Source organism: Branchiostoma belcheri, unplaced genomic scaffold (genome assembly GCF_001625305.1).
Source record: "Branchiostoma belcheri isolate BF01 breed outbred unplaced genomic scaffold, Haploidv18h27 scaffold18, whole genome shotgun sequence".
Taxonomy (NCBI): domain Eukaryota; kingdom Metazoa; phylum Chordata; class Leptocardii; order Amphioxiformes; family Branchiostomatidae; genus Branchiostoma; species Branchiostoma belcheri.
Genome location: NW_017803268.1, coordinates 957,260 through 972,421, shown reverse-complemented (window position 1 = coordinate 972,421; position 15,162 = coordinate 957,260). Strand labels below are relative to the sequence as shown.

Here is a 15,162-nt window from a genome sequence, read left to right as displayed (position 1 = left end):
ATATTTAATAGCCTACAGTAACTACTTGTATGATCGTCCTTTGTCCTAGAATCATTTGCAGTTTCAAACTGATATTCCATATGTAAAGTGGAGCAGAAATACTATATGGTCTTGTATATCAATATAATGCACGTTTTCAAGTTGCAACATGGCTCTGGAAGAATAAAGAATTGCATGTGAACTTTCGTGTTGCGAACTCATTTTAGGTCTGTAGGAATTTTAATCACGCGTGTGGCAAAGATGATCAACTTTAGTCTGAGAAAATTAAGTTTCAAAACTATCGATGGTGACAAAAGCATGAAGTAAGTGAAGGGGGGCTCTTTGAAAAGCTGAAAGGAGTTAATGCTATAACAATTCGATTATCTCGTCCCGGCTTTACATCCAGTCCAGACAATCTTTTTCCACTGTCTGAAGGTTCGATTATTGGGTATTTTCTTTTAAACAACAGCATTCTTTTGTCTTACCTTGCTTACGTTTCGAAGTCTATCGGACACCTTCTCCAGAGCTTCTGACTGGAGTTCTGCTTCTCGCCGCTATATGTAGCCGTAGTAGGGAGCGCTTTTGCATCAATAACACAATCCCAAACACGGCAAGTTTGTAAACTCAGCCATGTTTGGGATTGTGTTCTCGCCAAACAAAGCATACTGATGCCTCTTAAATCGTCATGGAAATAAAAAAAAACGACCAACCAGTTTTATTTCCACACACCAGTTTATTGATTCCAAGGCAAAGAGAACACAACAAAATGTTGAGGTTTTGTCAACGCAAGAGAAGGAACAAGATATTCTGCTCCAAGATGGCGAGCTGTTATGCGCCAAGTATTTATCAAATATTGCAGGTCGATTTGTTATATTCGACAATATAGCTATAACATCACCCACCTAAATGTATTGCTATGTATCTTGAATTATTATCTATCTTACCATGCATATCATAATGTCTACAACCCATCGCAAACTTTTGCTAAGGTTTTCTGCCTTCATTGAAACACCTTTTTTGTTAGTAACGTAATAATGTAAGCTATATCTCCCGTTGTTATTCTCTATCTCTCTCGGTGGTTGTTATTCTCTCTCCGTACGATCTGTTAGTCAGCTGGAAGGAACCCTTTAGATATCGATGCTCATAGCGACGTTCTCAGGGTCCAGGTAGGTGTAGGCGGCCTTCCCTTCCGTCTTCAGGCCTTCGTTACGAGTCTGGATCTCCTTGGAGAGTTCCTTGAGCTGCGTGTTGAACGTCTCATGGACCTCGGGGTACACCTCCTTCATAGCCTCAACCTTTACATGACACAGAAATTGATTATTTTTATTGTTTTTTATTGTGCAACATAGAAACGTACAGAACATAGTAATGGTTAACTCTAGCAGGTTGCTAATCTTAGCCCTACTACTAACAAAGAGGAGTACATACAATGGCAAATAATAATAACAAAACAGCAACACCAACAAGTAACAAAACAGCAAACAGGAAATGGGCGATATTTACAGAAAATGATTTTCTGTAAACATAAAGCAGCTTAGATTGCCTTAATATTAATGTACGGCGTAACAGTTAAGGACGAAATAAATAAATGCATTCAACGCCAAGGCATGTGAAAGATCAAACGAAAAGAGCATTGGACACTTATCACTTATATCTGCAACAAATCGTAGTGTCCTCATGAAATGTGTTAACAAATTCCTAAATTCTTTCAACCGTTATATCCCTAATATGGACATTAGCATTTTGCATGTGGCTAGGCCAGGAATGCGAATTTTTCGGTAATATGTTGATAAATCTTTTATATGCGATGGACATCATTATCAAATGTTTCATTAATGTGCAATCTTACCCCAGTGATGGCAGTCTGTGACGGCATAGACAGCATGTAGGACAGGAGAACCTGAAGAGCCGTGAACTGTGGAGGCGGCAGGGCCTCTAGAACAGCGGACTGCAGCATGTCGTTCGGTCCGTCAGGCATCGGCATCGACAGCTGGGCCGGCCTGGGGGTATAGTTAAAAACACGGAGTGTAAATGACAGTCTGTTGTAGTGTAGTCATCTTTTTGAGGTATCCATCCTTAAAATTCATATTTACCCGAACGTTACAAAGAATAATTGCGGTCAACAATTATTTGTTTTGCCTGAGGAATCTAGCCCTAGATCATTTAGAATTTAGCTTCCTTGATTGTGTCATGGCTTGAAAATGACAGCCTGGTGTCCAGTCCATCGTGGTAGAGACAGGTTCTCTTCGGGACTGGAGGAGCTCTTCGCCGCCCGACTCAGCTAGGTTCCCCGGTAGATTTTGCAAGACGGGAGCTCAATTAGCTCCACCTCGATCAACACTTGGCCTACAAAACTCTATTAGCAAAGCTCCTACAGGCGTAACACTCCCACCGGGCGGCCTGTTGAACTGGACGGGGGGAAAACTATTCGAGCCCCGAAGACAGCCTGCCTCAACCACGATAGACTGGATACGTACCAGGCTATGAAAATGACAGGTAACGTTCTCACCTGTTGGGCACGAAGGAGTAGAAGTCATACTGCGGGAAGTTGATGGCGGAGTGCTGTGCGCTCACGTTGAAGATGATGTTGGTCAGGCAGTCGATCAGCAGCTTCTTGTCCGAAATCTCGCGAGGAAATCCGTGAAGTTGTCCGGGACCTTCGATCATCTGGCAGAACTTCTGGAGAGCTATCCATGAGAAACAGCATTTCGTTAGAGGTTAGATATTCAAGATGATTCGTCGTTTATATTAGAGACAACATAACAGATCTTAAACGGAAGTATATAGAAGCTCTTCATCGGCGCCACAGTAATGACAATTCTCGGTTAAGGTGTTGGCCAATTGGCGGGTAAACTGATATAGTACATGCAGTAGCATGTTATATGTTGGTATGTTGAACAGACATACACACTAATCCAAAATGGCAGATGTGAAAAAACCTCTAATATACAAAAAGGCAGATTGTTAATTGTAGCAAAATTTGAAGACCACGAGCTCAAATAGGTCTTTTTTTTACTAAAAACAGCAGCCAAAATTGGAAGTAAAACAAAATTCAAGATACCGCGCACTCACTCTGATTAAAGAACATACAGTATACTTTGTGGTGAAGCCATAATCAGTGGGCCTAAATTATTTCGGTTGCCGAATGTGAATGCATGCTCTAATCAAGTAATATTAAAACATAGTATTTAGTAGCCTAACACACCTTGGTCGTCCTTAACAGCCTTGTCAGTGGTGTAGGCCCTGTCGACCATCCCAGTCACGTAAGTCTTGTAGATGTTCCACAGTTTGAAGCCGTCATCCCGGTAGAAGTAGTTCTCTAGTCCGTCAGTCTTAGCCTCATCAAAACCACGGCGTTTCAGCTCTTCTGGGAAACTTGAAAAAAATGAACAAGATATACGTCGATGAAGGTTTAGACATCCAGGTAATACGATACGCCAAAAAGCAGTTACAGTGACGAAAGCTAGTGGATACTAGCTGAAACGTCTGACGTTTTCAAAATCATATCCAGTTGCTTGAGTAACTGCTTTTTGGCGGAACAAGATATAGCTTTAACAAATGTACAATGTCAACTGTAACAATTGTACAATTTCAAATGTACAATGTCAACATTTCGTTTTGTAGATAATATAAATTTAATTCTGTGCCACTATGTGCATCCGTTTACCATTTAATTTGTTGTATGTTATTTTGTGTGATCTGAACTGAACCCTGTAAGACTAGCTATCAGGCTAAAGAGTATCTCAGCATAGTAAATATTTGCCGAGCTTAAAAGCTTGTTCTGAGTGTCAGATTCAAGGGCTTAACATCGGAACTCAGTACAATTTCAACACTCACGCCATGTCCATGAAGTTGTACTTGCGCCACTCCTTGAGGAACATGACGAGCCCTCCCACGGTGGAAGTAGCGAACATCGGGTCGGTGATGGGGAAGATGCGGGAGACGAGCGAGTGGCGCGCCAGGTAGTTGATGCCGATGGTGTCCTTGAAGTGCGGTAGCAGCAGGCGGTGGACGGGGTGGTCCGGGGGCAGGTGGGTGTGCAGGGACACTGCGATGGGCTCCATGGCGAGGTGAGTGTAGCCCAGGTGGTACAGGAACTGGTGCACGTTGTTGTCTGCCGACACCACGTGCATTTTGGCGAACATGTACTTGTTGGGATGAGTCTTGGCAGTTTCTGGGGAAAACACCTCATTCTCACCTAGGAAAAAGAACAAGGAAGCCGTAATACATGTTAGATTCCTGTGAAATGATTATGCCACAACCCAATGTGAATCCTGTTAATGATTATGCCACAACCCAATGTGAAACCATATATCTGCCCTGCCAAATACTGTCCCCGACGCTACTTGGGGGTTTGAATTACAAGGTAGCAAAGGGACTGGTCGTGATGTTGAGACTAAACCTATCCTTAACCATACTCCTAAGTCCTAGCACGAACGATAAGACCAAATCAACTAATCCTAATAAACTTTATATGGTTTTGTCCAATACCAACCCTAACCTTAAGTTCCAGCGAAATTTTCAGGCAGAAATTTCTTGTTGCATAAATTTCACATCGGATACACAAAAAGGTATTTGTTAAAAATGCCATACCCACAAACAAGGGTGTGTAATATTCCCTACCTTTCTTCCTTGACAACTGGATTCCTAGAAGGTTGAGACGAGATTTCGCGCCATCCTGCTCCTTGTACAACAGAACGATCGGAGCGTAGAAGAACTTGCCCGGGGTAGCGGGAACACCGAGCATGGGCGCGTAGTCCACGATGAACAGCCTGTTCTCGTTCATGAGCTGTTCCGTGGTCTTGCCCTGTGCCTTGAGCTCCAACATCTCGGCAGGGATCTGACTCTGGTCTTTACACACGGTCAACAGCATGGGGTTGATGCCTGAAATTTCGGATGAAAGAACATGAACATGTCAGATCGACGATGCGCTATCACACATGGTGGTCAAACCATCGTTGGTTCCTCTTTTATGTCTACGGTGCCGAAAGTGTTGTGCGCCCGCCCAGCAAACACTGGAAAGGCTAGAAAAATCGTCTGCCAGAAGGAAGGGTCTGGAGCAAAAAAATGTCCAAGCCGACCCGAAGAGAATGGGGTATGGTTTCAAGATTGAGAATGGTATTACATCTGTGATCACGGTAGTAAAATTACACAATGGAAAAACGGCAGGTTTCTCGGAACTATGTAGCGCCAAGTGCGCCAAGTGCAGAAAAAAAGTCTGCGAATTATTTGTTCACGGTAATAAGTTCGCGGTACAGAATTGACCGCGGAAACCATGTACAAGTACGTCGTCGTCATAAACAAGTACCGTGAAAAACAAAGGCCCGGAATTACAGCATACGAGTGTATTGGTGAAAAATACTATACTTACCCTGTAGATACTGGCGGCAGAACTCCTCGTCTTTCTGCCACTCTTCTATCAGCCTCTCGTTAGCAGGAAGGTAGCCGCTGAAGTTGGCCTTCCACGGGTCCCAGATGCCCTTGACTTGCGCCAGGCGGATCATGATCTGGGCCTAGAAATAACGAGCAGTTGTATACATTTTTACAAAGGAGAAGTCGATTGGGGTGCACGTCGATTCTTTATTTTCAACCTTCTTGTAATGTATGAACCTTTCATAAAAAGGTATGGTATGGGTTTGCATTGCACATATAAAAGCTATACATCGGTCCACTGTATAGTGCTAGTCTTTACACGATGCAGTTGTAGAACGTGGATAATACACAAACTTGTAGCTGTTTCCAGCATCAAAAAAAAAAACGACGAACACAAAAAGGTCCATTGCAGTATAACTGAGGAACCCCTATTTTCGAACTTGACCTTGCTCTCCTCAACAGTAACTTGCCTACCAAAATCATGGAACATCCATTCCCAGATTCTCTACTCATCCTGCTAACAAGAGGAAGGCAATTGGAAACAGAAGATTCTATGAACCTGTGAGCTGATGAACTCCATGAGGCGCTGCATGAGCCGCCCGGCTTTAAGCGGAGTGAACATCTCGCCAATCGGCATGGGAACACAGGCGGCGGGCATCTCCTCTAGGGGTACATCGGGGTGGGTCCGCAGACGGGTCATGTAGCTCAGCTCGTACTTCTGGCCTGGGGAGCAACAAAACACGGTAAGAAACAACGCAGAACTACATCGTATAGGCAGGTGCCATATGTAAAACCTTGATTATGCCTCTTTATATACTCTTTTTGGGGCTGCTAGACAGGGAAGCATCCATTTGCAACCTGAAGGCTGTCAAAAAGAAGATACCAGTACAAGAAAGATAGTAGGATAAACCCTCAACACGTCAAAAATAAGCCGACGCCCAACCCTCTTCTTAGAGAGCAGGTGTTTACATGCATTTGCTGCTAACTACCCAACTTCTCGTCTATATATACGTCGTACCTTTGTTTAGTGTCCTATGTTGCCATGCGTAAAGTAGCTTTCACTAGATAAAGAAAATAAAGACTTTATATACCATGGCCCAAAAACGAGGTGATGAGGCTGGTAAACTCGTTCCTGATGGCGTCCAGTTCGCTCTGGAACACCGGGGCCAGGAACGGCAGAGTGATCTGTTTGACGAGCTTGTCTCCGTCCACCTCGTCCTTGGGCTGGTCATGCATCTTCAGGTACAGCCTGACGTTCAGCGTCCCTCCTCCCTGCACGTCCAGAGTCATCCTCTTCTCCTGACCTGACGTCAGCTCGTCCAGGTTGACGTTAGCTGTTCCCATGATGTCGTCCTGTCCGACCGTGTCTCGGTCCCTGTAGACATCGGATGTGGAATTAGAGATGATCAGACAGATTAACTACTTCATTATGTTTACCGAAGGAAAACATTGTTTTTACTACGTTTTACTTCTTCTGTTCCAAATACTGACCTCTGACCTGGCCAATGGCCTAACTTGTTGGTGTCTGTCACCATGGTGTTGGGTTACATCATGTTGCAATTTTATAGGAGGGATTTAGACTCTTGTCAGACCATATATTATATGAATGCACATGTATTTGAGTAAGAAAACCAAACCATATGCGAAGGTAAACATTATGCATTTGCTTTGCAAATGTTACCTTTCTAGTTACCAGAATGTATATGTAGGAAGGTTCATATAAAGGCACCTAATGCAATTTCAGGGCGGAGAAAAGGAATTTTCAAAGTCAATTTTATGGTCACTCTTAACTGTAGTAAGTCCTATTCCATAGCAGACTAAAATCTTTGAGGCAAAAATGCGATGTTGTGTTAGGAAGACGCTTGCTATTATTTTACAGAAGACAAGTATTTTGACTTTTATGGGTATACAAAGACAATACAGGCTATTTTCTATGGCTATTTTGAATATATGACGGCTTTACTATTCCACGAAAAAGTGGAATATACCAATGGCATCAAATACAAGGCGAGTCCTATTTGTAATGGTTGTAAGTAGAAGTTAGAAGCAGCAATTCTGAAAGTCTTTAGTCCCATACATACATGATGGTGAAGACGATGTTTCTTGTCCGTGACGTCACCGGCAGCTCAAAACGGTCGTCCCAGATGGGCTTCTGGGTAGAGCGGCACACCTTGGTGGTCACAGGCTTCCCATCATTCACAGCGAGCACAACATAGGGATCAGCATCAACTGAAATACGAAATTTTAAAGATTTCATAAAATGACTAACTTTTTAAAGCTGCCAACACGAACGCTAATCTTATCAAGCAGTTTTCTTCGGGGCATGAGACAAAAACAGATCCTTTTGAAATGACGTCGCCATTTTGGATCTGCTCTCGCGAGAGCACGATTCGACGAGAGCTCGCGTGATTTTATACAGGGACAGTAAGAGATTAGCCTTTGTTGTCAATGACTTGGACCAGACGTCTGTCACCATGGTAACTGGTGTTCGGTTACATTATGTAGCAGAACAAAGTTGGACAGCCTGATCACCATGCATTTGAATGTATTTACCTTTAAATAATTAACAGCAGAAGTTTGTTAGACTAGACCAGATGAAGGTAAACATTATGAATTTGCTTTGCAAATGTTACCTATCTTACAGGACGTTTTTTTAAAGAAGTACTTACACCAGCCGTCAGTGCGTGCCAGATCAGCGGCGCTCCCAACAACGACCTCTAGCGTCCCGACCTCGGAGTGGAAGAGCTGCTGCAGCCCGGTGATGCACGCCATGTAGGCGGCCTTCTGGTTGTCTTGGATACGGGACACCGCAAACGACACGCTGACGTCAAAGGTACACTCGAACTTCACTTCAGTCTCCTTCTCACCAACTGTGCAAGGAAAAATATTACAACGTGAACGTATTTACATGTCTGTGGCATTAAGGTCTATACTACACGAGTAGGCGTTCAATCAATCAAATGGTCAGTAAGTTGAAAAACTTTTGAGTGTGCCGTTACCGTGTCTTGTGTTAAATGTTGTAATAAAAAAAATAGTAGGCACTTCATGAATGGAGCACATTCGACGCTTTTTTGCGATTTTGAATTCACAATAAAACAGCTAATATACATTTAAAGTGATCTTAGTGCTGTGTACATTTAAAGTGATCTTAGTGCTGTGTACATTTAAAGTGATTTTAGTGCAGCTCGCATCAGAATTTATCGTAGTGTATATACACATTAATCGATTACCCTTACCTTCCGTCATAGTAATGGTGGTGTAGACATTTGTCATAGTCACTGGAGGGGGAGGATCCATGGACAATAGGCTGTATATCTGAATGATAAGACAACAGATGAATTTCAGTGCTTTTTAAATTAATATTAGTCAAAGGACAATGGCGTTACATTCAGGTTACAACACCATACACATACAATATTAATTTGTATTAAATAAAATTAGACTTTAGATTTATACCCTGTGGTAGGTGGAGGAATGCAAGTTACTCACCTCGACGTGATTGTTATCGTCCCGCCATTCCAGCCTCTCCCTGATCTTACTTTTGGTTTTGGACGTCACAAAACACCGGATGCAGCCTTGTACGTCATTTCCGGGCTCCTCGATCTCCATGTTGTCATAGATCTTCCAGTACTCCATACAGTCCTGTAGGCATGAATTTTTATTAATATCTAATAACCAAAATATTATAATTGACAAGTAATAAAAGTCGTTAGATACATGTATATTATTTAAAAAGTTTTACTTTACTATTATGAATATGGATTGATTGACACAGATACTAATCCAATAAACCTTCAATGTCGTACAATAAAGTAAAACTTGCCCAAGACATCCAGCCAGGGGACCAAAAAAGCGGTCGTTTTGGACAGGTTGCCTCCTTGAATAGGGTCGAATTAACATGATTGAGACAAAGTTATTGTATTTTGATGTCAAATACTGAATGTGTGCGTCTGTAGGGAAAGTGGTCGCCATGGCCATGTGGCCGGGTTGAACAGGTGGCGCATGAACAGGTTTGACTGTACGTTACAGTAGAATGAAACTAGAATATCTTCAAAACTACTCACGCGTCCAAAAGGCCGGAAGACCTTCCACACATCCTCCAGGGGTCCCCTGACGACCCCCCGGGCCCCGGTGGAGTACGCTCCTTTCTTGAAGGCAGGAGGTCCCGCGGGGGTGGCGGGGGCTTCAACGTTCACACTCGGCTTCGCTTCACCAAACGCCTCCTACGTTACAAGGCAAGCAAAGGACCTTCTTCACTACTTATATTTACAAACATTGCATTTCTAAAATAGATGTCATTGTCATTTCTAAAATAGTTAGATATCATTGTCATACACCATTCTGTAGTTACTTAACAGTCAATAAAATGAACGAAAATGCATTACTTAAATATTTAAGATACCATAGCCACACAGCTATATTGTTACTTACAAGTCAAAATAAAATTAAGGAAAATATGCTTCATTGCATTTGACTTAACTAAGTTAGTGATTATTTTAGACATCAAAATAGGACGAATCTTTGTAGCACGAGTTAATGAAATATACATTCTATTGACATGTACACAAATTAGTGATTTTTCTAGACACCAAAGTAGGAAAGTCTAGGTGGATCGAACTGAGATAGATTGTATTATTGAGAAGGTATGCACATAAGCTAGTATATTTTTGTGATAAAATATTTTCCAACCTTGAGCCAGCCGATCCTACTAGCGATAGCCGGAACGAACCATTTCTTAAACTCCTCCACTGGTGCGTCTTTAGCCGGCAGGAAGGAACAGTCGTACACGACTTTCACCTTCTTAGGGCTCACGGCGAAGAACTGGAGCTGTGGAAAGACGACAACTACCTTAAGAATGTGACCTTACTGTTGCATCTCAAACCTTTAAGCTTTAGAAGGTTTGTGTTACTTTGGTTATGAATATGAAAATTAGCACCAAGAGGTTAGATCATTCATACAGTAGTTGATAGAAGCATGTACTAGCTATAGAATGAACTACTGTACTTATGCGACTAGACAAACCACCCATCGAAAGACAGATCTGTACGTTTATTTCTGCAATAACTGAAAAGCGAGGAGAAGTTGAATTTATATAACGATAGTTGGTTAATTTTGTTATCTGTTAACCGTGTCCATTCATCTTGTTTTGTTGTGACCTGTACTTAGCCAAGTGTGGCAGAAATGTGCAATAAACGTCTTCATTCTTCAACAGACGTGGTTTTGACAAACACATGTAGGCCTCCTTCAGTCAATATTAAACGTTAACTATGGTGAAATCAAATCTCCAAGCAAATCTTTTGAAAGACAGTATGACATTTGTCAGGCAGTACCGATTTGCCAAGCATTAGCCCTTTGCCACCCAAAGTAAGATACTGACATCTCATGCTCTACTTTAGCTATGGCATAACAGTCCTATACGAGCACGACAACATTTCAGTCCTTTACCCTGCCCCGGTAGTACTTGCAGTGCAGAAAGTCCGGACTGTTGTCTCCCTCATATACGAACAGGTAGTCACTGCTGTCAGCCCAGGCCAGACGGACCTCCAGAGAACGGTCCTTGGTGAAATAGATCGTCCGACGGATCCCCTTCACAACGGTATCTGTGAAAGATAGAATCAGTTACTGTCTAGAAATGTTAAGGTAAAATTGCATGTTTACCTTCACATGGTCCACCCTAACAAATACAGCTACTATCTAGAAATGTTAAGGTAAAATTGCATGTTTACCTGCATGGTCCACCCTAACAAATACAGCTACTATCTAGAAATGTTAAGGTAAAATTGCATGTTTACCTTCAAATGGTCCACCCTAACAAATACAGTTACACGGATGGAGACATGGTGACCAGCCCCTCTAACTTTGCCCAACCACTTGCTACATAATGTACGTAATCCAACAGTACAAGGTGTCTGCTACAGCACCAATATATGAGATTAAATCTTTAGTTGTATTAGACCATACAAAAGCCACTGTACTTTTTTGTTGTGTCAATAAAGAATCGTGTATGTATGTATTTGATACATTATCAATGAACTTGTTGGATTCAGTATCTGAGGACTAGAGGTCTAGCAAGATCAGTGTAGTACGTTTAATGATATTAATCGATGAAACATCACAATTCTCGCAAACTCACGCGTGGATTCGCGTATCCAACTGACGTCATTGAAGTTCCCCACGGTTCCCCACAATTTCTCGCGAGAACAGTCCACCTCCAGCTCGAAGCGGTGGTGCCCTCCCACCTTCTCACGGACAACGTAATTCAGGATGTCCCGGATGCGAGCTCCCAACAGATGAACCTTGTAACAAGAAAAAAATCATTAATCTCCAAAAGATTGCTATAGTACCTTATTACAAACGTGATCTTACTGCTAATGGATATATAGTTTTCACAACTATGAAGAAAGATGTACAATTACAGTAGTTTAATTCAAGTGATTGGGCATATTCAAATTGCTTTTGATTTGGCATGCAAAATTATTACAGCAGCATTTACATAGCACCTCTACTTATTTCTTGCCAAGGTACTAAAACAATTCTAAATGAAAATCAAATTGTCCTCAAATTTCAAAATGAATCTCTCGGCCTTCACTTCAGACCGCCCCCCGTCCCGGCTAAGAGCTTTGTGGCGAAGAAAACCATCAGTGTTTACTTACCATGTGGTAGGCGATGTCCTCACGACGTTTCACCGGATCTTTAATGGCGGACACGAAACGCACGGATATGGTCACCTTGGCGGTGTCAGTCCCTTCAACCTACAGACGTGCCCAATTAAATTACATCATACCCGATTAGATTACATCACATATATATAGTTGTTCTCCAAATATATTCACGAAAACCCAAAACACTTGGCGGAGATCTGTGAACTTGAAAATCTTAAATAGAATATCTGAATTCTTTGAGATTGTTACGTTTAAAAACAAGGCAAAATAAGTGTGATTGGATACCTTGATGGTCATCTCATAGCTGTTGTACAGATCGTTCGGCTTGGCCTCCTCGACCCGCCAGGTCTTGGTGGAGTCGTTGTTTTCCACCAGCTTCATCTCCCGCTGCCCCTCCACCAGGTCCGTCGGGTCGTAGTAGAAGGAAACCACCGTGCCCACCAAGCCAAATCCTTTCCAAGGGAAAATTCAAACGAGATTGGCAATGAAAACATACATTGCCATGGCGACAGTGGTTGCTGTTAGGGATATTGTTTGTATGCCACTGCCATGATTTCAGGATTTTGAAGAAGCCTTGATACCTGTTAAGTCTAGACAGATACAGTACACTTTACACTCCCCTGTGTGTATAGTGAACGAGCCCTGGGGTCACGAAGTAGGGCGATAGGGGAAGACAGGTTTTCCCAGGGGTTTCTAGGAATATGGTCATAGCTGTGTGTCAGCAAACAGCTAACAGACACTTGCTGTGGACATTCCATGCCTGTGGACCTTTGCCTGTGGACTAAATCCCTGTACAATTCCTAGAAATCGTGCAAACTGCACACATTGTTGTACCATTAGGCTCATCCCTGAGACGTCGCCAAAAAACATGTCATAAAGGACCGGTATTGTGGTGAAGTACCGCTAACATTAGAGTTATGATGTTGTCTCTGATCCTTATTGCAGTGTACTAAGTATTTGGTACATGCAAAATCAAAGGTCAAGAAATGTAAGGACTTATCCACTAATTAGTAACGACATACCTTTCTTCAGTCGGAGGTTCTCGTGCCCCTCGAACTGTAGCTGCAGTTTCCTGAAGTTCCGGAAGGCGGACCAGTAGACATCAGCTGATACCGGCATGTCCTCGGTGTGGGTCAGAAACACCTCAGCCCCGTCTGGAAGGAAATCTATTGGGAAACAAACAACGTTTTCAATCCGTAAATTCTGTGTTAAGTAGGGGTCGGCAGAGTGCTCGACGCGGAACCAAGAGGTCCTGACATGCCACCGATCTTGTGCTCTTAAGAAATTACACTTACACGAAATTTCCTCACTTCACTCAGGTGAAAATAAGTATTTTTGTCTTCTATGTTGTGATTTAATGTTGGAGTAAGTAAAAAAAGTAACTAATTGGAATAAAAAGTATTGTATGTGGATGCAAACATGTTCTGGGTTCATGTAATGGTTCAGAAATGACTGATTAAAATGGTACGAGAGAGACTCGGTTGAATTACATCGATCATAATGGGTATGTTCAACCTTGCAAAAAAAAAAAACAACTATTTCTCAATCTCACTTTCCTGGTTCGTACCTAGAACGGTTTGCCGAAAAACAGTTCAAACTATAATGACGGTAACACTAACACGTGAATATTTTCTTTTAGTGTTGTCATACACATATTAAGAGGTACTTACTCCCTGGGACGTTGCATTCGGTCACGAGTTTCTTCAAAGTCGCAGCCATTTTTCTTTTGTCTTGAATCTTGCTGACAGTCTCGATACACACCTTTTTTTGAGAGGAGGGGAAATAGTAAATTTATAGAGTCGTAGACAACGATACACCATAGATTTATAAATTAGAACCTTCTACTCTGATCAAAATACACTTTCAGTCCAAAGAATATATGTCCATCTTTAAAAAAGATTCAAAATTTAGTGTAATTTCAACTACTTTAACAAAAGTTCGTTTTACTAAATAAAGTGAACTGCAGTAACGCTACCAGCCTCAATTTGAATTGGACAAAAATTTAGCCTCCGTAGCAGGCTTATAGAGCTGGGGATTTGGTGGGTTTTTTTACCGTAAAACAACATAAACAAGTGCTTCTGCAAAAGCTGACCATTTTCGCCGCTTACAGGCTTACAGTTTTTACGAACTGGTGGATGGTTGAGGAGTATATGGTGGTGGAACGTACCGTAGTGCAATGCATTCTAGCATTTTCCCCATCCTAGCATTTCAATTTACCTAAGTTATATAAATGGTTCTAGTTCTCATCAACATTGTATATAATGAGAGAACATGCACTTCTATATTTCAACTCTTTAAGTTTAAAACATTACAAAAATCAAGTATATAACAGTTTATAACCTGTTTTCTCTCTTTTAAGAGTCTTTTTAACAGAATAAAAAATAGAGACACAAAAGTACATTTTAACTTAAATTATAAGTAACGTTAATATATATATATAAATTTTATTCAAAATCTCTTCTATGGCTTTGTCCCCAACATCTAAGTTTACAAACCTCGTGACATTCAACCAGGGCTTTAGCCAGCGCCCGTTTTACCGTCAATTGACGGTATTTTTTCCCGTCGGACGGTAAAAATTTAAGTCCTTACCGTCAACATTGACGGTCAAAAATCGTGGGTGAAGACATTAAACTTAGCAAAAAATGTAGCGAATTTGAATGAGCCACGGCGCGGGGTCTTTCCAAAGTGCGTCGCGTCTTTTCAAAACGCCGCGGGCCCACACATTTCTTATTTAAATACGGCGGGAAACCTGACTTCAAGGAACGTGCCGACGTCTGTTAACTCGGTTCTCTTCTTCAATGTTGCTGTCTGTTTAAACAACATGTGCTAACGGCCACATAAGAACAATGGCTCGACTCAGACTCACGCTGGTAACTGTACATGACAATAAGATAAATAAACAACATGTGGCAACGAACAAAGAAATATCAAACGTTTTGAAAATATACTGTACTTGAATTTTCATACCATCGCAAGAAAACGGAGATCGATCTACGCAAAGTGGCTTTATTATTTATATAAACTTCGTTAAACCACCTTCGAAGACTTGAGCGGCAGCATAAGATAAATTTCTGGTAGCCGATCGCTGAAGCAAGTTTTTGCCGGCGTACGTAACTCCCTCCGCGGCAAAATCCCATATGCCGTAGCG

The 15,162-nt window shown here is 41.9% G+C and overlaps 1 protein-coding gene across 4 annotated transcripts in view; it reads right to left on the bottom strand.

Annotated features, from left to right (window-relative positions):
• Positions 1–704: 704 nt before the first annotated feature.
• LOC109467418 overlaps positions 705–15,162 on the bottom strand; it is a 57,425-nt gene continuing 42,967 nt past the window's right edge. The window contains exons 1-21 of one of the 4 annotated variants that reach the window (XM_019765380.1): positions 13,685–13,773; positions 13,037–13,180; positions 12,300–12,466; positions 12,006–12,104; positions 11,486–11,648; positions 10,798–10,952; positions 10,042–10,179; positions 9,417–9,575; positions 8,842–8,994; positions 8,589–8,667; positions 8,022–8,222; positions 7,434–7,581; positions 6,444–6,727; positions 5,912–6,075; positions 5,351–5,492; positions 4,603–4,863; positions 3,817–4,177; positions 3,185–3,354; positions 2,489–2,666; positions 1,829–1,979; positions 705–1,274 (exon numbers count right to left, since the gene is read on the bottom strand). In XM_019765380.1, the coding sequence (XP_019620939.1) occupies positions 1,107–1,274; positions 1,829–1,979; positions 2,489–2,666; positions 3,185–3,354; positions 3,817–4,177; positions 4,603–4,863; positions 5,351–5,492; positions 5,912–6,075; positions 6,444–6,727; positions 7,434–7,581; positions 8,022–8,222; positions 8,589–8,667; positions 8,842–8,994; positions 9,417–9,575; positions 10,042–10,179; positions 10,798–10,952; positions 11,486–11,648; positions 12,006–12,104; positions 12,300–12,466; positions 13,037–13,180; positions 13,685–13,733 (3,534 nt within the window). In that variant the 5' untranslated portion in view covers positions 13,734–13,773 and the 3' untranslated portion in view covers positions 705–1,106. Of the gene's footprint in view, positions 1,275–1,828; positions 1,980–2,488; positions 2,667–3,184; positions 3,355–3,816; positions 4,178–4,602; positions 4,864–5,350; positions 5,493–5,911; positions 6,076–6,443; positions 6,728–7,433; positions 7,582–8,021; positions 8,223–8,588; positions 8,668–8,841; positions 8,995–9,416; positions 9,576–10,041; positions 10,180–10,797; positions 10,953–11,485; positions 11,649–12,005; positions 12,105–12,299; positions 12,467–13,036; positions 13,184–13,684; positions 13,774–15,162 lie in introns of those variants that run through there. The other 3 variants (XM_019765379.1, XM_019765381.1, XM_019765382.1) reach the window with 3 other exon arrangements.